Source organism: Anolis carolinensis, chromosome 1, assembly GCF_035594765.1.
Source record: "Anolis carolinensis isolate JA03-04 chromosome 1, rAnoCar3.1.pri, whole genome shotgun sequence".
Lineage (NCBI taxonomy): Eukaryota > Metazoa > Chordata > Lepidosauria > Squamata > Dactyloidae > Anolis > Anolis carolinensis.
Window position 1 is genome coordinate 183,706,530 of NC_085841.1, and position 20,984 is coordinate 183,727,513.

Below are 20,984 nucleotides of genomic sequence, written 5' to 3' on the forward strand. Positions count from 1 at the left end.
ATGGTCTTTTGAAAGCAACCATAAGGCAGATGGCCCTTGATGAAAATGAGTATGATATCCTTGCTCTAATGTTTAAGAAGAGTTAGGCAAGAGTGCAAATTGTTTCTGCTTTTACTTCTTTGTGGCTAAAAGCTCTGCGAAATGGCTCTAGCTTTTAATGTGATAGGGCAAATATGATTATAGACAGTTCCAAACCATCAGCACTTCACTATTAAGGAGGGCCAAATCAATAAATAACTTTAAAAAAATGTATTTTTCAAAAGTATTTATTTAAAAAAAATCACCTCTACAAATAAACAATGTACAAATAATCCCTAGGTATACAAACAGCATCAAATTTAAGCACCTATTGATTCACTCAACCTCTGAACTCAGCTGAGTTTCTTCCAGCTTAATCTTAACTTTTGTAGATTTTTTAGATTTCTTAGCAGATTTTTTGCTTTTCTCTTTATATATAGGGGAGCTGAGGAAGTCTGTAACTGTATATGGATCACCGCGTCTAAGTTTGCTGCAGAAAAAAGGGGGAGAAAGAAAAAACATGTCATTTGTAATGCATACAATGTTACAGAGTTTGAGGAAACTAGGTAAAGGTTTCCCCTTGACATTATATCTAGTCGGGTCTGACTCTGAGGGGTGGTTTGATCTCCATTTCTAAGCCGAAGAGCCAGCGTTTTCCATAGACACCTCCATGGTCATGTGGCCGGCAAGATTGCATGGAGCGCTCTTACCTTTCCGCCAGGGCAGTACTATTGATCGACTCACATTGGCATGTTTTCGGACTGCTAGGTTGGCAAGAGCTGGGGCTAACAGCGGGAGCCTACCCCGCTCCCCAAATTCAAACAGCCGACCTTTCAGTCAGCAAATTCACCAGCTCAGAGGTTTAACCCACTGTGTCACTGCAGCCCCCACAAGTTGAGGAAACTAGTTTTTTTTAAAAGAATTTGTTGCAGTTTCAAGATACACTAAGTCATTACACATGGGTATAGCTTTTAAAAAACAAAACCACCATACTTTCTCTTCTTGTAGTTCAAAAGAACTAAAACAGACATTTTGAAAACCACTCCTGTTCAGACTGATCCCCAGGGAGTACAGCTAATGATGAATGTGGAAGTTCGCCATCCCACTATTGTAACTAAAAGGACAATTTTATTTGATATTATCCTTATCAAATCATAATCATAGTGTAAACTCAGGGTGCATCTATTCCACACTGCAGAATTAATATAGCTTGACACCATTTTAACTGTCATGGCTCAATGATGTAGAATCCTGGGATCTGTAGTTTGGTGAGACACCTACCCTCTTTGGCAGAGAAGGCTAAAGAACTTGATTCTATAGCACTGAACCATGACAGTTCAAGTGTGATCAAAACTGCATTGTTTGCCCTTGGGGCTGCCTTGTGTAACCCAGCTGCAAGGGCTGGACTGGGAAGGAGTGTGGGTGGGGCCAGAAGAGACAAGGTCATGGGCTGGAAGGGGCGAAAGGGCAGAGCTGGGGCCAGGAGAGGGAAGAGTCTGTCTCCAGGGAGACAAATACACCACTGCTACTTGACAGCAGCGTGTTTGCCCCCCCCCCCCCCCCGGCTCATTTGGACCCCGGGAAGGCAGTGGCCTGCCTTCCTCGGGCCCAAAGAAGGGACAGAAACATGCTGCTTGTTGCACTCCAGGCCAGGAAACACCTCTGTAGTTAACCACCACACTCCAGTCCAAGTTAAATTAGCAAGCAGTTTATTAAAGATTATTTAAAAAGTACATCAACAAAAATAGTAAAAAAAAAAGTCTATATGTATAAAATAGTCCATGAGGTTCAAGGTACAAGAGTGAACCAAAATCCCAAGGCGATGGAACATCCAGCATAGGAATACAAGAAAACCAAACGTATATGAAGTGCAATACAAAACATCCAGGAACAATCCTTCAAACTTGGAAGAAGGAAACATGAACAAGGACAAGGAACTACAAATCCCTTAGCAGACCTGACTAAGACTTGGTAAACTGTTCCTCTATTACCAACATTGACTAGACTGGCTGGAAAAAATCCTTGGCCTCTCTAATATACACATAAAATCATGCCTTTTCCCATTTTTTTTTCGTGTCAGGAGCAACCGGAGTTGCCTTTTCCCATTACTGCCTGAGACTGGTCTCTTCTGTAAGAAACGCTATGACCTTAGAAGATTCTGTTGGGCAGCATAACATTCAAGAAACCTGAGTCTCCTATCAACCAGATCATTATCTTGCAGCTCATTATTCTCTCCACCTGAGATTTCATCCTCTGAGCTAGTTTCCTTGGAGAACGACTCCTCTGCACCATCTCGGCACCTCTCTGGAATGTGACCTTCACTAACAGCTGGAGACACAGACTGATCATATTCAGGACTTAAAATCTCATGTTGGCTTGCAGGCCCAGAGTTCCCATGATCCACTTCCCCATTTGCATCAGTATCAGCCACAACCATGGGCTGCACTACAACACTGCTGTCAAGCACACTTGGCAACGGCGTGTTTCTCTACACAGCTCTTCTCTGAGCACCGGGAAGGTAGCAGCCCGCCTTCCTCCGGACCCAGAAGAAGGAGAGAAACACACCACTGCTGAATGCTCTCCAGAGCGCTCTTGGCAGAAGCGTGGCTCTGCCTTAGCCCTCCTCTCAGCCTGGGGATGCGGCAGGCGACTGCGTCCACACACTGAAAGGGAGGCCGAAGCTGATGGGGGGCGGGGCGAAAAGCCCAAAGGGTCGCGTCTGGCCTATGGGCCTGGGTTTCCCTATGCCTGGTTTAGGGGCATAGGGAAAATACCACAGTTATACCTCAGTGAAATGACTCTATTAAAACTAATCAGGTATCTGTATCAAGTTACTTGCAATCTCTATATTCCCAGAAACAGTATTCCCATTAGCCTGTTGTTTCAATTTGCTTCCCTCTCTTGGAAGAGGCAGCATCCAAGAAAAAAAAACTAACCTGTTGATCTTGGGCTCGGCATAGGAAACTTCATTTTTTCTCTGCCTTTTTGGCCGGCACGAAAAGGCGTCCGAAGGGGCAGAAAAGGAACCTGAGTCAACATTGGTCGAATCTTTAAGTACTGCTTCTGTGAGTAAAAGAAGATTGCTGCTTATCAGAGGACCAGTGAAACCTCTTCCTTAATCAAAACCACATTAAATTGAAATTTTAATGCTAGTGAACCTATCACACTGTATGCTTTGTTCTGTAGCCGCTTTGGGTCTCTTTTTTAAATGAGAGAGATAAAAGCGGGATACTTATTATTATTAGTACTACTTTCAGCCAATGTCCATTTATTTTACATCCTTAAGGTATTTACTAGGATGTGCAAAACTTCATTTTTAATTATTAAGTCGTAACTAATTTGTAAGTTTTGCACATACAAACAGATATTAAGAAATGGGGGGGAGGTACCCACGCAAAACCGTAAGAATCAAAATTCACCCAATACGTTGGTTTTTTTTTTTCTGTAATGCTCGGAAGCAAGCAAGGTGAAGCCAAAAAGACTGCCATTCCTGCCATTCTAGGGCAGGACAAGCTGAGTGAGCTGGGAAAACAGAATTCAGAGAATTCACAAGGCCCTGCCCTAAACTACATTTCCCAGAGTTCTGCTCAGCATCAGAAAGCTCCAATTAGGATAAGGGATAAGCGTTCCAATAAACTGTTGAATCTGCAAAGAGGAGGACTGACTGATACTTCAATACAAGTAAATTAGTGCTAGGCTGGGGAAAAAAATCTCTAAATTGAAGTTCTATTGGTTAATATAAGAGACATTCAAAGAGATAGTTGTTGTGGCTTTAAAAATGTTTTTGTCAAAACTTTAAAAAAAATCAGTAGATGTATGAATATTTCCGAAACTTGGGGGGAATGTTCCCATGAGATCTTGTGTCATTGTATAGAACATTCAAGGACATAGCTCTTGTAGTTTTTTTAAAAAAATGTTGTTTGTAAAAAACTTTGAAAATTCCCCCAAAAATCTGTGGATGAGTGAAACGTTCTGAAATTTGATGGGTAACAATGGTAAACGTGTTCTGTAATTGAAGCAAGTTTCATGCCAATAGGTCTAACAGTGGGGAAGGCACCCCTGAAGTTTCCTCACTGGCACAATTAATTACTTAACGAAAAGTAACAAAAAAGTACTTAACTCGTTGTAGTTATGATACAGACCCCGTCCAATTTCGAAAACACATAAGAAATGATTTCCCCCCACCCGCTAATTTCGTATAGTATTGAAACATTTTTTTCATTAATCGCACAAGCCAAGTACTTACACACTTATGACGGATCCCACCAAAGCTAAGGAGGATCTAGTCAGTAGTCTATAAGGCAACATTGGCGCCTACATTTTGTTCTCAAATGAGTGGAATTGAATTCCTTACAGTGTGCTTTCCAAAGATAATGCGACAGCACATATTTTGGCACTGGCTCTGACTAACAGCAACAACAGGTTCCTTCGTGGTAGTTGGACAAACATACATTAATACACACTTGAGTGTGGTATTACAGAGAGGCGAAAGAAGGGAATCAAAGGGCGAAGGAACCATATACATGCCATCTAATGGAATTGCAGGTGGGTGATAAAAATGACAAAAGAAGAAAGGCGATTGATTCATCAGGATATGAGAATAGTTTGCCTTTCTTAATTATTTGAATATTTGATAGCTTTAGTATACTCAGGAATTGAAGTTTTGTCTCTTTTGTAGTAAGTCTATACTTTTTTTGCACATTCTACTATTTCAATTTTCCTTATCGGAAATGCTTTGAGATTAGAAGTATTTTAGACTTTACTGGATTATAGACTATCTGTATTTGCAAAGACATACATAATGAGGTATCTTGAAGATGGGACCCAAGTCAAAACAGTACATTCATTTATTTTTCATATGCATTCCCCAAAAGTAATTTTATATAGGTTTTAAATAATTTGTGCTTGAAACAAAATTTGTGTGCACTGTACCATCAGAAAACAAAGGTATCAACATCAATATGGATAATTCTGGATTTTGGAGTATTTTGAATTTCAGAATTCGGGATAAGGGATGTTCAAGCTGTATCTGCATGCATGCCAGGAAGACAAACCCCACAGCCTCTGCAGGTTTGTGACAGAAAATAATCCGATACAATGAGCATGTGATAATGGCAGAAATGCTCTTTTGTTCCGAGGACCAATTTGACTTTGGAATAAAACTGTTGAGTGTAATATCAGTGGAGTCAAACCAGGGGTAGTACTGCAAACAAGCTGGGAAATAGCCCTTGTCAAGATCCAGCCCCAGTTGGACTCTTGCTTCTTTCCATATATTGTGAAGAAATGAAGCTAAGAAATCAATTTCTTCACTGTTTTTATCAACTCAAAATTCGACAGAAAAATGTGGCAACCTTTCATTTAAACACTAGTCAGTTGTACAGCAATTGACCAGTGAGCTGCCAACATCCAAGAAAGGTACTTTGAAGACTGAAGGAATGTAATGGCATGTTGGAGCTACCCATAAATAGGCAATAGTAATATGTTACCATGGCTCCTGTTAGGATTCCAGGGTGTCTTTAATCTTATAAGTAACATTCCCAGTTCAACACCAGACAACAAAAATAAAACAAGAATTGAGGAGGGATTTCATATGACTCATTCCACACCCAAATAGTCTATGTCAGCCGCCTTTTGTAACTCACCATTTTCTTGTAGAACAGTGTTTTGTAAAGGTGCCTCAGGAATGGTTTGGGTTCTCTCTTTCTCAGGCCTGCCAGAAGGCACTTGCTTAATATTTCTTTTCTTTAAGACTGGCAAAGCGGAGTATTTTCCTTGGCCCGCTTGGTCTTTAGCAGAAGAACTAGAGCTACAGAGATAAAGGAGCATGGCCTTGGATGTATCCTCTGAAGAAGAATCAGGAAGGTTTGGGTCTTTGGTCAAGGAATTAAAGGCAGGTGAAGCCTCAGTTACAGTCATCACAAGAGAAACCCGCTGTGTTCTGGAACTTGGGACCTGATCTGCTTGACTGTCTCTACATTTCTCTGGACTTGGAAAGAACGAGTCAGGAGCAGATCTCAACTTTGCCACATCACTTACTGTGTATGTTGTTCTTTTGCTTAATTTTGGTGTGGGGTCCACCTTTTTCGTTACATCAACCAAATGATTATTGGTGCCCAAGCATGTCTTCTGTAAAGAACTGCTATTTGTTCTGATTATAGAAGAATTGCTCTGAACAATGGCAGATTCCTGGACTTTCTGGATAGTCTTAGTGGGGCTCCTAGAGTCATTGACAAGAGGCACATTTTCATTCTCCAAAGAAACTGGAGATGCAGATAGTGTGGTCCCAAGGGAAAGAACCATGGGCATATCTGTTTGATTCCTGGGTTTAGAACTGGATCTCACATCCTTAGTTCTCCTCTTACTCACTTTTGGAGGTTTTTCAGTGAGGCTAAACTCATAAACCTTGGTTTTGAAATGCTCTTCTTGTGAATTACACTTGATCTCTGTGTTTTTGTGGCCTTTCTGGGATTTACTTTCTTTTTTCCGAGTATGAAACTGCATGTCAACATCTAAACTTTGTGACTCTGTTTCACTGAACATGTGTATTCTTTCAATCTCTTGTGTCTTTCTCTTTGGTTTCAGACGCTTGACATTCAGACCTAGAGCTACTTCTTCTTGACTAGCAATCTCCGTTTGAAAATCAGTCCAATGTTCTGTATCTGAACCATGAAGCTGCGTCTTTTGACTGAGTGAGCTAGACTCTAGACTTGGAAACAAGTTGTCTAACTCCTTCTCATTTTCCAAATGTGTATGTTCTTTAATTTTACGTGCAGAGGGGGCACAATTGTTCTTATTATGTAAATCAGGAACTACCATATAGGTCTTTATGCAATCTCTGGTTTTAGTACAGCACTGGGAAGGATGGCTCACCTCACAGCCATTGCTCTTCTCATTTTGTTGTGCTTTGTTGCTTGGAATCGTCTCTGAATTCTGAAACTTACTTTCTAAATTTTTCATTTTTTCAGAGAAAGCTTGTGCACATTTTAAATGGGTCCGATCCCCCACAGATGTCTTACAACCTGTAGTTTTATCAGTGTTTTTCAAATGACAGTCCTCCTTCTGGCTGAAGTTGGCCAGTGGTATTGGTTCCCCATGGGAATCTAGTCGAATTGACTCTCCAAGACTAGTTTTTTTAGTCTTGCTACTACTGCTCAACCTGTTGCTTCTAGATACAACTGCAGCATCACTATTGTGAAAATTATCAAAGGCGACTTTTGATTTTTCAACAGAGGAGTCTTTGTCCTTTGTCTCTATGCTCACTTTGTTTAGAGCTTTGGCTTCTTTGGCTTTTATCTTTTCAGAGCTTTTATTTTTGCTTTTCAGGGACACAAGTTCACCAATTCGACTAATTTCAAGACTTTCTGCAGTGACTTCTGTTTCCTTTGCTCCCTGAGGACCATAATGCAGCACATCTTTCAATGGTTCCATCTCAGATTCACTGCCAAATACAGTACTAGACAGACCTGTGGTGCATCTTTTTCTCTTTGTAACGTGCCTATGCGATGCTACCACACTGTCACTGCATGGTCTTGTAATCTTGCTTGTGGGAGAACTGTTACTGACAGCAGACAGTGAGCAGGTCCGGGAACTTTGTGCTGAACCGGAAAGGTCGTCTATAATGACAAATGACTTGATTCAGTTAACAAAGACAAGCAAAGACAATGAGGGCTTGGAGCAGGCATTTTTTTCAAACTCTGCCTAAATAATTCTGCTTTAGATGCATGAACTGGTGCATATTTGGTCTAAGCATCCTGTTCTCAGGTAGGTAAAGGTAAAGGTTTTCCCCTGACGTTAAGTCCAGTCATGTCTGACTCTGGGGGTTGGTGCTCATCTCCATTTCTAAGCCGAAGAGCCGACTGGACTTAACGTTGTCCATAGACACCTCCAAGGTCATGTGGCCGGCATGATTGCATGGAGCGCCATTACCTTCCCGCCGGTGATCTACTCACATTGGCATGTTTTCAAAGTGCTAGGTTGGCTGGAGCTAACAGCGGCTGCTCACGCCGCTCCCAGGGCTTGAACCTGGGACCTTTCGGTCTCCAGCTCAGTGCTTTAACGCACTTCGCCACCGGGGCTCAGGCATAAATCCCATATCCAGTGGATGAAGGCAACAGCCTTTTACATTCTACACTGTATGTCTTGCCACAATTGTTATAAGAGAACCATCCTCCTTTTGAACACTGAAGTTTTGTCTGATTACGCTATCAAGTAACCATCAACAGTACAGTATTCCATAAATTTGTCTAGGTCTCCATTAAAGACATAAACACAGTCTGTAGTAGAAAACTCCACAACATGTATGCTTTCATTCATTAAATCAACAGCCTGTTTATGAGACATAAACAAATGTTTAGACATTTACACATAGAATTAAAACTTAGTATAAACATTAAAATCAAGATACAGTATTTCAACATACTGTATATTGAAAAATCTAGAATGACTTCCCTGTCCCACTTCCACAGCAGCCACTACTGACTAAAGTTTGGGTGAGATCTCTATCCCCATGTTTGACTTTATGATTTTGCGGTGAAGAAATTAAGATCTAGTGTGATATCCTTACTCTGAAGCCAGTTTCTCTGCAAGCAATAGAGCTTACTTCCAAGTGCATGTGCTTAGAAATTCAAGAGGAAAGAATACAATTACTTTACAGCATGTCTGTACCCCAGGTCTAAGTAATTGTAAGATGAAGTCTGAATATACCTCCAAAACATTCAGTCAAGCTAGGTGTTGAAGTGCCATCCACCTCATTTAATCTTTGGCCACTGTTTTCATTGGCTTCCAGTCCAAGATAAGAAGAGGGCTTCTCCACATCAGGATTGAGCTTGCTTTTCTGCGACTCAATCAAACTAGGCACTGGTATACCTGAGAGAGGCATGTGTATATCTTTGAATTTCCCCACTTCTATGCATCTCCCATTTTCACTCTCTTCATCATTTACACGAGAGAGTGAAATTCTCAAAAATTTGGGCGCAGCTCTGAAACAAGAAAAAGTAAAACAGAACAGAAAAAGTATATTGAAGACATGTAACAAATAGAAAGATGAACTTCTTATTTCAGTACCTTACCCTGTTGCCAAGGGGCATAAGAATCAGAGCTCAAAAAGGCTGCATTTTCAGACTACAGTTCTCAGAATCCCAAACAGCATGGTCATTTTTCAATCTCTAAGGGGAACTATAGTTCCCACATCTTCTCAATTCAGCTAACTAAGGAAAGGGCACAAGGGGGCTACAAACCTTTTGCAGTACAGGACGAAGGGAAGTTCCTGAGCACACGTTGAAAATGTCTAGATCAAAAGAATGATGCTTAAAAGGATGTCAACTAGCTTTCCTTATCTTTTTTTACAGCTTCCCTTTTTGCAACGATAAATTTATCTACTTGGCCTGAGAAAAGGACTAGTAGAAGCAAATTAGTAGAAGATTCAGGCCCAGAATTTTCAGAATAAGAGAATCCATTGTCAAAATGATGCAGTTCTAAGAAATAATAATAATAATAATAATAATAATAATAATAATAATAATAATAATCAACTTTATTTTTACCCCACTACCATCTCCAAAAAGGGAGTCACAGTGGCTTACAGAGCACTCGTAATGCAACAATACTCACAGTGCAATAAAATACAAATACAGTAATCTCACTTATCCAACATTCTGGATTATCCAATGCATTTTTGTAGTCAATATTTTCAATACATTGTGATATTTTGGTGCTAAATTCGTAATTTAGTAATTACAGTAATTACTACATTAGTAATTTAGTAATTTACAGTAATTACTACATAGCATTAATGTGTAATGAACTACTTTTTCTGTCAAATTTGTTGTATAACATGATGTTTTGGTGCTTAATTTGTAAAATCATAACCTATTTTGATGTTTAATAGGCTTTTTCTTAATCTCTCCTTATTATCCAACATATTCGCTTATCCAACGTTCTGCCGGCCCGTTTATGTTGGATAAGTGAGACTCTACTGTACATCAAGACCGAAGGTAAAAATATATTGTTGAAGGCTTTCATGGCTGGGATCACAGGGTTGTTATATGTTTTCCGGGCTGTATAGCCATGTTCCAGAAGTATTCTCTCCTGACATTTCGCCCACATCTATGGCAGGCATCTTCAGAGGTTGTGAAGTACCTCAGGAGAGAATACTTCTGGAACATGGCCATACAGCCCGGAAAACATACAACAACCCGGTAAAAATATAATTTTCAGTATATAAAATCAATCAACCCTAAAATCAACCTCAATAAAACGCCACAATAAGTATGGACATAACACAAATAGCAACCAAACAGTAATATAAAGTGCTTTCAGTGAAGAAATCACTGGGTCACCCTAAACACAACACTGAGTTCTCAATAATAATAATAAAAGCCTAAAATGTAGACTTTCTCCAGTTGTAACAACTTGATGAATAAAACAGACATCCTAATGAAAAGACAGGCCCTGGGCTCCAATTCACATGCATATTATCTACGCTGATAATTAAGAAAGGGCACACAGCTGAGCTTGACACTCCTAATAAACATCATGCACTTAACCTAATGTAACTTGCTTTATTACATACACAGGAGAGCAGTGGTCATCCTCCAGGTTGCCCGCAATATCATTAACAGAGCCGTGGTCCTCTGCATCATTGAGTAAAAAAGAACAGAAATCAATCTGGAGAGGATAGGGAAAAACACAGAAAACACTACTGAGATACACTTCTTAAATAATGTCTCATTCAATTTATAAATGGCCAGTGAGAATTATGCTTTGAGACAGAAAAGATTTTGTGGGTTTTATCCTTCAAAGAAAGTTCAAATGTTTTGCATTTGGCCATGCACTAACCAAAGGGACAGACACTCTCAAGAGATTCAGCCAATCATTTTCTCACCTCAGGTCTGCTCAGCACCTTGATAGCAGCTTGCTTACACTGCTGCAGTTCTTCTATACATTTGGTCTGCATCAGACAAAAATGTTCACTTAGGTTAGAGCAGGGCTTGTTTACTTATCAAAATAATTGAAAGTTGGAAAACAACTTCAAAGAAGCAATTATTACACATTTTATTCCTCATATTAATCATCTCATTCCATTAAAGGATACTTTAATTGAACCATTGTTGTTATGTTCCAAGTCCCTTATATTAATTCAGGCAAGCCCCCACACCACAGCACTTTTGGAAAGAGCTAAAAACCTGGTTCTTTCAACAGACCTATGATAATGTTTAAGATAGTTGCTAGACTACTATCTTTAGCCAGGGAAGGCTAAATTGATTGCATGGATCTGTTAATCAATGGCTATTGCCACATTTTATTGACTCTATTGCTCTTGCTAACTTCATGTCTGGTTTTAAATATGTTGTTGGTTTTAATGTTGATATACTGTATTTTATATGTTGTGTGTAACACCATTGTGTGCTATTGTAAGCTGCCCTGAGTCTCTATGAGAGATGGTGGCAGGGTATAAATAAAGGTTTATTATTATTATTATTATTATTAATTCATTAAGCTACAGATGCAACTGATGGAATATAGTGTCCCAGATTAAGGGAAGTAACAGACATTTTGGGGAAACCACAGTTATGTACAGTTCTGGGCAGCACAGTTCAAGAAGGCTATTAACTAACTGGAATGTGTCCTGAAAAGGGTAACCAAGCCAATAAAAGCCCTGGAAAACAATTATGAGGAATGATTCAGAACAGCAGTTCCTAAACGTTTTCAGTCATGGAGCCCTTCAGAAGACACCCCCACCCACCCAACGGAACCCTAACTCTGCCCCTAAGCATTGTTAAAATGCAAAGTTCTTTCTTCTTTCAACTACTCCATTGTATGTTTTGTTCAATGTAGCATATTTTTAAATAAAGAGAAAATATTTTAAAAATAACCACAAACCTTTATTTTGGCACAGGAAAATATTGGATTCCCTCCTAAAGTGATTAATTAAATTTGTTTCATTTTTTACTTTAAATAGTTTTCAAATTGGGCTTTATGTCTGACAACTGAACAGGTAAATCCAGGGCAGCATTCAATTTACTCCTAAATTAGTTTTTGGTGTAAGCATAAGCTAAAAAGCCTGATTTGCATTGATAGCTGGACAAGAAGGGAATAATTGCTTGGATTGCCTTTACAAGTACCAATGGTGATACATATCTGTCAGTCCTACTCAAAAAGTCATTCAGTGGCACAGATTAAATTTTTATACTCTGGCACAGATGTTTTAAAAAGATTTTTCATGGACCCCTACAATGCTTATGCAGATCCCTAGAGTTCTGTGGCACACAGCTTGGGATATGCTGCCTTAAGCGTTAAAGATTAACCTTTAAATATTTGAAGGGATGTCATGTAAAAGACGCAATCAGCTTGTTTTCTGTTGCTCCAGAGACTGGAACATGAGGCAGTAGATACAAATTACAAGAAAAGAGATTCCAACTAAACATTAAGAAGAATTCCTTTACTATAAGAGCAGTCTGACAGGGCCCTAAGAAGCAGGCCCTTTATCCCAGGATCTGATCCCAGGTTTTCTGTTTATCCCAGATTATCTGGCAGTGTGGACTCATACTCCAGTTTAAATCAGAAAACCTGGAATCAGTTCCTGGGATATAGGGCCTGTCTGGAAGGGCTCTCGGTGGAATGGATTGCCTTGAATGAGTGGATTCCCTTTCTTTAGAGGTCTTTAAACAGAGCTTGGATGAGTATCTTTCAGAAGTGCAGTTGTATATTTACACTGCAGGAACCTGGATTAGCTGGTCCTTGCCACCCTCTTCCTACTGTTGTATGATTTCTTCTTTTGTGGTTTAATACTTTTCCACATGTAAAAAATCAAATGCCAGTTGCCCATCTTACCTTTTCAATTATCCTAGAAATACTAAAGTATACAAGAACCTGCTCTGTCAAATAAGACCAATATTCCCTTCTCACTACATCCAAACAAAGAAAGTGTTCCAAACAATTTCTCCCCGTAGAGATGTTCAATGTGTTGTCGAAGGCTTTCATGGCCAGGATCACAGGGTTGTTGTGTGTCTTTCGGGCTGTGTGGCCATGTTCCAGAAGCATTCTCTCCTGACGTTTCGCCCACATCTATGGCAGGCATCCTCAGAGGTTGTGAGCTACCTCACAACCTCTGAGGATGCCTGCCATAGATGTGGGCGAAACGTCAGGAGAGAATGCTTCTGGAACATGGCCACACAGCCCGAAAGACACACAACAACCCTGTGTTCCAAACACCTTGGAGACAGAAAAAATGGCTGCAAATACCATACCAAAAAAATGATCTTCTGGCGCAGGCAAGCATTTTCAAAGTGACACACTTCCACTTCTTTCTGCAGCTGCATCTTTTCATTAACAAGCCTTTGAGCAGCTTCCTTTGAAGCAGTTAGGGCCAAGGCTAGGGCTTTGTTGTTCTGTTTTAAGGTCACCTTAAAAATGGAAGAGTTATCTGTATTTGATAAAACAAATAAGGAATATATTGGTAAACTCATCACCATCTTCACTGTTTTACTTCAGTAAGGTAAGAATATAAATACAGGAGTACAGTACCACAATCAATTTTTAATCAAGATGTAAAAAATTAAACCCCTTCCTACAGCTGCACCATATTTTCTTGAGATTGGTCTCTTAATCGTCAAAATTATGACTCCAACAGCATTACTCAGACAGAACAACACAAAGTGGTTGCTTTCCTTAGCTTGGATTTGAGAGATAGTCTAATAACATAGAACAGGATGAAACTAAGACATATAGAATCTTTTAAACTAGTCTTGCAATCCATTCCCTAAAAATACAACCTTTCAGATTTTTTTAAAGACTTGTGAATACTACCAAATCTGCAGGACAACAGAAAGGACTAAAGACTCCCAGAGCCTGAACAATCACAGAATCACAGAATAATAGAGTTGGAAGAGACCACATTGGCCATCTAGTCCAATCCACTGCCATGCAGGAAAAGCACAATCAAAGCAAAAACCATGATTGCTGTTAAGAACACACATGCTGAAAACATTCATTATTGAGCAGGACTAAAGATGCTCAAGACGTTCAGAAGAAACTGGATTTTCTTCCAGGTTTTTTGTTTTGTTTTAGGGGGGATGAGAAAGATATTATTAAAATCTATTTTGTTACCATAGAGGTACAAAATAAATCATCATACTTCGGTTTGGCATAAGAACATTAAAACTCTAACTTACTAAAAGAATAATTGTAAAATGTATTTATTTTGCCCTCCTATAAGGAATGCAAACCAAACTACAAGGTACACCTTTCGTTCTGCCAGTTTTATGAAGACCAGGGGAAAAACAAACAAACAATAAAAATAGACAAAGCCATCAATAAAGCAAATAATATTATTGCCTTCTTTAGGCTACCATAGAGCCAAGCAGACACAAAGCATTCACTCCTGAAAAACTACAGAAAAGGAAATCATGACTAGGGATTGCAAAGATATGAATTATTATACATAGTCTTATTTAAAGGTCCATCTGCAGTGTAGTTTTTGGAAATAATATGGGGAAAGTAATTATAAGTACACTTTGCCTTTAAAAAGACATTATCCCATAATCCACTTTTCTGGGGAAGGATGGCTTTGGAGAAAAGTTTGATTCCTAAATTTTGTTTTTCTCTCTCCAGGCCTTCTCATCTCTAAAGCCCCTTTCACACAGCTAAATAAAATCCCACATTATCTGCTTTGAACTATAATATATGGCAGTGTGGACTCAGATAGCCCAGTTCAAAGCAGATATTGTGGAATTTTCTGCCTTGATATTCTGGGTTATATGGCTGTGTAGAAGTACCCTAAGTAACACCTCGGGAATAATCTCTCAGACCCCCTCTACATTGCCATATAAAATCCAGATTACCTGATTTGAACAGGATTGTACAGCAGTGTAGAAGGGGCCTCAGTTATGAGTGACCGTCCAGTGCCATAAGCTTCATTCTTCTGTGTCCAGATTGCAGCACGCCAGAGGTGGGAACTGATCACTAGTCAACATCAGACTGTTGTACACTCACCATTATAAATACAATCTTATTATAAACCTGATCTTCTCAGAAGATGGCCAGCATAAGATCTATGAACGATAAGGGATGGCACTGCACCCCAATAGACAAGAGTAGCTGAACAAAGGACGTCACCTTGTACAAGTTAAGTATTTCTTATTCAGAATTCCAAAATCCAAAATACTCTAAAATCAAATATTGTACTGTAAAATTCAAAACTATCCACATGCATTTCTAGAATAATGACACCTTTTGCTTTTTGATGGTTTTTCAATATACACACTTTGTTTCAGGCACAAATAACAAATATTGTGTATAAAATTGCTATTAGTCCATGTGCACAAGGTGTACATAAAACATTAATGAATCTCACGGTTAGACTTAGGTCCCACCTCCTAGATAGTGCATTAAGTATATGTACACAATACAGGTTTTCCAAAATCTGGAAAAAAAATCCAAAACAAGCATTTTGGAAATAGGACACTCAGTCCTTATTACATCAAAACATCAGTTTAGATAAGCTAGTATGACAACGGGTACCAGCTTCTTCTCATTCTTGTGTGGAAGTCCTTATCATTTCTGGTACCCATAACCTTTTTCATAGGCTTTGCTCCAAACACACCTGGTAAACAAGCCCTAGTAGATGAACCTGTGTCCTCACTGAAATCAGTGTGGACAAATTATTTTTGAACACTAACACTTACTTATTGTTTTTGTTTTGATCTTTGATGCAAGAGATGCATTGACTTTTGCAATTTTTAAAGCACCATTTCTTTTGTCTTTCATCCGTTCCTTAGCTCCACTCATGGAGGATAGGGTGGATGTATCCAAAAGTGACATTTTGTGAGAGTCCAGCCTGTTCAGAGAAAGAGAAATCACGGGGATCAAGTGTATTTATTTATTTATGTCATTTCTATCCTGCCTTTCTCACCCGAAGGGACTCAAGACGGCTTACAGATCTGGCAGAAATTCAATGCCGATAAAAACAACAATATAGTAAAAACATAAGCAGCTTCATTTCAGTTTCATTTCAAACGGCTTCATTTCCTAGACCATCGAAGCAGCCCATCGAAGCCATTTATCAAGCCCCTGTGGCGGCAGCTCCCTCCTCCTCCGCCGAGGAAAGTGCATGCGGTGTGGGGTAGGAGGGACCTTTCCCATCTCCTCCCTCACCTGGTGCATGCCTTCCAAAGCTTTGCTTGTTTATAATTGTATTTTAATTATTATTTAATTAATAATTAATTAATTATTAAGAGGTGCTTTGCTAGTGCCGTTGGTGAACAAAGGCAGAAGGAGGTTGGACTAAATGGCCCAAGGGGTCTCTTCCAACCCTCTTTATTATTTTATTATGATTATGAGTAACATTTAGGCTGTATTTATTCCTGTTTTGTTTTTTTTACCTCAAAATATGATATGTGCAATGTGCACTGCATAGGAATTTGTTCATAGTTTTTTTTAAAAAAAATTTATAGTCCAGCCCTCTAATGATCTGAGGGACCGTGAACTGTCCCCCTGTTTAAAAAGTTTGGGGACCCCTGTCCTAGACCATAGAATCAGTTGGAAGAGATTGCAAGGGCCATGTTGCAGATATTGAATATGGGGACCTAAATCTGATGTTAGTTCCAATTAGTGAATCTACTGAATCAGTGGAAGTTACATTTGGGCCAACTGATTCATTTGACTTTATTCTGTTTAGGACTTACTATTGGATTCAGGTCTTTGGTTCCAACTCCACGGGCCCTTCCACACAGCCATATAACACAAAATATCAAAGCAGAAAATCCCACAATATCTGCTTTGAACTGGGTTATCTGAGTCCACACTGCCATATATTCCAGTTCAAAGCAGAAAATGTGTGATTTTATTCAGCTGTGTGGAAGGGACCCATGTCCATGCTGGCGGGGGGGGGGGGGGGGGGTCTGGAAATGGTCATCTAAAAAGTAACTTTTTGAAGCACTGTGTTTCCATACTACTGTTTTAGCAAGTTTCCCCTTTAAGAAAGTCACTCTTATACTAATATTACAGGTAGCTAAAGGAATTATTGAGAGAGGAACAGCTCCATTTATTTCAGACATGTTGTAAACGGACTTACAATTTTAAAAAATCATGGCTTTCAGGCTGCTTGTCTTTTCCACTTCCGCAACATCCAACGTCAAATATACCTCTGATTTTAAAGTTTTAATGTTTCAAACTTCTGGTCTGATACTGTAATAAATAAATGTATTTAATATTCTGAAGTTCACTCCTATCCCTGGGGTACCAGCCTCCTCAGGCAGAACAGCAGTCCTAACTGTGGCTTTCCAGTTGTCCGTGAATTTAGATTAAATTGTGTTTTATATATCTGCATGGAATATTCTAACAACTAAACGGTACTGTTTTGAACACACAGTATGACTCTGGCCCCTTCTACAGAACTATATAAAATCCACATTATCTGCTTTGAACTGGATTATATGGCAGTGTAGGCTAAGATAATCTGGTTCAAATAAAACAATGTGGATTTTCTGCTTTGATAACCAGGATTATCTGGCAGTGTAGAAGGGGTCTCCAGTATCCATGGGACATATTTTTGAAACTATGGTTGTAGTTACTCATAGTTCTAGCACCTTTAATTTAGTTGGTTCTGCAATGGCAGAAAAACAGATTTTCCTTTTCAGATTTTTTTTCTTTTTATTAATTTAGATGGGAGTGAAGAGATAGGGGCCTTTTCTAAGTAGCTGTATAAAATCCACAATATCTGCTTTGAACTGGATTATATGGCAGTATAGACTAAGGAACCTTTCAGACAAGCCCTATATCCTAGGATCTGTTCCCAGATTTTCTGTTTATCCCAGATTATCTGGCAGTGTAGACTCATATAATCCAGTTTAAAGCAGATAATCTGGTATCAGATCCTGGGATACAGGGCAGTATAGATTCAGCTTAAATTTTTTACCTGAAACACAGATAGCTGATTGAAAGACGAGAGAGGAGTCCTTTCTGTCAAGGACTTCTTCAAATGTTCACAGTTTGTGTCAATAATCACCTGGATCCAAAGAAAGCAAGGGGTTAAGTGTAGTCAACTGACTAAATCCCTCAAGATTTTAAATCCTGCATATAGACTTGTTGTGTCCCTTCAAAACATTTCTGACTTATGGCAATAAACTGCATCTGCCCAAAGAAGCCATAGCTGCCCTGACACTGCAAGACCTGTTGACGATAGGGTGATTTGGGGTACATCTACACTGTGGAACTAATGCAGTTTGACAGTACTTCAACTGCCAAGGCTTAATACGATGGAATCCTGGAAGTTGTCGTTTGGTGAGGCACCAGCCCTCCTTGGCAAAAAGGACTAATCCTATCCTGTCCAATTTGTCATCGATCCACTCCTTTGGACTTCACACAAATCTATTTGCCAAAATATATGACATTGCCAGTAAGACTGTAGTGTTGAAGATATCTGCTCTGATCTTCACTGGCAGCTTATCATCTGTAACACTGTCCAGTTTCAATGAAAAGCTGTCAAGGTAGCCTTGGTCCTTCTTGCACATTCACCATTTGTCAAATTATTTGACTGTACTTGTTGTCCAAGATATACATATCCAGTCACTTCCACAATTCTATCTCCGTTTACAGTGATGCAGCCTGGGACACACCGCTCATTTTTCATCCATTTCGTCTTCTTCATTTCTAGTCTGACTGATTTTGAGTCACACTAGTCATTGGAGATCATGATGTAAATCTTCTGGATTTTGGGCGGAAAAGAATGCAATCATCTGTGAAGAAGCTATGAAAAGGTTTTTCGATTGAAATCCCACCTTCAAATTAAAAATTTTGAAAGAGCCTTTCCAACGTCACTGCAAACATTTCTGGGAATATTGACACTTGGGTCTTCTTTTCTTTTTTCTTCTTTTTTTTTTTGGGGGGGGGGGGGGGGGGGTTACTCCAACCAGCCAGAACTCAACTGGCAACCACCACCCAGAGGACCTTTTCATCAGCCGCCCCAAGGCTGTGGAATGACCTGCCGGTAGAGCTCCGACAGCAAAATCATGTCAGAATTTAAGACAGAAGTGAAGATCTGTCTCTTCCGGCAGGCCTACCCAGACAGTCTTTAAACATTAATTTAAATGCATGTCCTTTGTTTAATCTGTTCTGTTTGCTTTCATGTGTATTTCATAGAGATACATTTTGGTGTGTAACTTTTATAGAGGTATGTTTTAGTGTGTGTATTTGTAGCGTTTTGCTGTGTTTATGTTGTTTTAATTGTTTTGTAACCCACCGCAAGCCATGAGAGGTGGGTAAGAAATAAAATTATTATTATTATTATTATTATTATTATGTTTCCTTGACAAATTCCTTTGTTTATTCTGCTATGACACACTTCTGATAGCAGTTTTATATCTGTATGATGATCACATACGCTGGATTCATACTGGCTTGCTGCCAAGTGTTCAGGATAGCACTGATCTCAACTGAGTCGAAGGCCTTTTGGTAATCAACGCAAGCAAGAGAAACCAAAAATCAATATTCTCTGCTTCTTGCCAGTTGACTGCATGGATATAATCGAGTGTGAAGTAGTTGCATCTGAAGACCGCTTGTTCTCTGTTGATTTCCACAACTTGAGATATTCTTGGTAGCAGGATCCTTGTGAGCAGGACTAAAGAGAGGGCTAAAGTCCTTGTCAAGTGACAACTGCAAGCATGCTGTAGCAGTGAAAGTGGTGCCAAAATGCATTCATTCTACAGTGTAGATGCACCTTGGGAGTTCTCAAGTCAAGCATAAATCCTTCAGTGAGCTAACTAAATGTCCACAGTGGAGAAAAGACTACAGAGAACAGGATAGCAGAAAAACATCCTCAACCCACACTACTTACAAAGTACTATGTGGGATCAGGGAATTTTGGGTAATCAGACATATACATCACCACCACCATAACTCTCTAAAACTATCTGATTTCAAAAGCTACAAAGTGATAGGCTTGGTTAATGTGTGGGGCAGCAGATCACCAAGGAGCAGCAGTGGTTTCTGGAAATAATCCTTCTATTAGTTGTTTTGAATCCCATCCAAAAAATAAGAAAACAAACAAAGTTTACCCATGCCTGACCAATAATACAACTCAGCATAAGCTACTTTTCTATGTTTTCCCTACAAAACAGCTCCCTTATTTCCCATGCTTGGTAATAAAGCCTAACCCTAGCACATTTTGAGGCAAATAATAAGGAAAATGTAGTCTTTACCATATGCAAAAGTTCTCCCAGAAAGATGTTTGCCCAGACAGATGCAGGGTCATCGCTAGACCCTAGAGAGATTAAAAAGTGAAATTATGTTATAACCATCCATATCTATATATGTATATACAGATGTGTGTATTTGTACAAACACAATAAATTTAGTGCACAGTATAGATGCACCTCTGATTCATGGGAGCACTATGAAGACCACCAACAACAAACACATCATCCATCTCCTCCTCCTCCTCCTCCTCCCATAGCCCAGGCCCCTTCCACACTGCCCTATATCCCAGGATCTGATCCCAAATTATCTGCTTTAAAACTGTATATGTGTCTCCACTGCCAGGGCAGTGTGGAAGAGGCCCCAGTCTCTATCGCCGCCATCCACACTTACCTCAGCTGTCTGCCTATGTATAACAATCCGTCCCAACGCTCTTCCAGATCAGCTTTCTTTCATTTCCCTCTTCAGCAGATTCAAACGGACAGAGCTTCCTGCCGCGCGGGAATTGTGGGAAATGTAGTTCAGGGGAGGGAACGGCTTGATTGCGAGCTTTGCAAAGGGTGTGGTATCAACACACGCTCAAAAATAGCTCGCCCAGGGGCCTCTCCCGCTTCGCTTTCGTTGGGCGCCCTCCGTCACGTGACCCTTGTGTGGCGCTTTGGACTCCATCTCCCAGAATCCCCGGCCATTGGACAAGCTGGCAAGGGCTTCTGCGATCGATAAAGAGTTCAAATAATGCCATCTTTTTTCTTCCTGCCTGGAGGAAAAATGTGCTT

At 39.7% G+C, this 20,984-nt stretch overlaps 1 protein-coding gene across 1 annotated transcript; it reads right to left on the bottom strand.

Annotated features, from left to right (window-relative positions):
* Positions 1–250: 250 nt before the first annotated feature.
* Positions 251–20,762, bottom strand: LOC100562150 (shugoshin 2). Its single transcript, XM_062961524.1, has 11 exons — positions 20,602–20,762; positions 20,214–20,275; positions 17,933–18,022; positions 15,702–15,853; positions 13,266–13,441; positions 10,901–10,966; positions 10,589–10,683; positions 8,722–8,996; positions 5,661–7,631; positions 2,955–3,081; positions 251–508 (listed from the first exon to the last, which is right to left on the bottom strand). The coding sequence occupies exons 4-11, from the start codon at positions 15,835–15,837 to the stop codon at positions 355–357; spliced, it is 3,000 nt and encodes a 999-aa protein (XP_062817594.1). The 5' UTR covers positions 15,838–15,853; positions 17,933–18,022; positions 20,214–20,275; positions 20,602–20,762; the 3' UTR covers positions 251–354.
* Positions 20,763–20,984: the final 222 nt, after the last annotated feature.

Coding starts and splice junctions, on each gene's coding strand:
- LOC100562150 (XM_062961524.1), bottom strand. CDS start 15,837: ATGTCACTTTTGGATACATCCACCCTATCCTCCATGAGTGGAGCTAAG. Junction 8,997..10,588: donor GATGACCACTGCTCTCCTGT/GTATGTAATAAA, acceptor TTCTTGTTTCAG/AGCTGCGCCCAAATTTTTGA. Junction 3,082..5,660: donor CACTGTTCTACAAGAAAATG/GTGAGTTACAAA, acceptor TTTTACTCACAG/AAGCAGTACTTAAAGATTCG.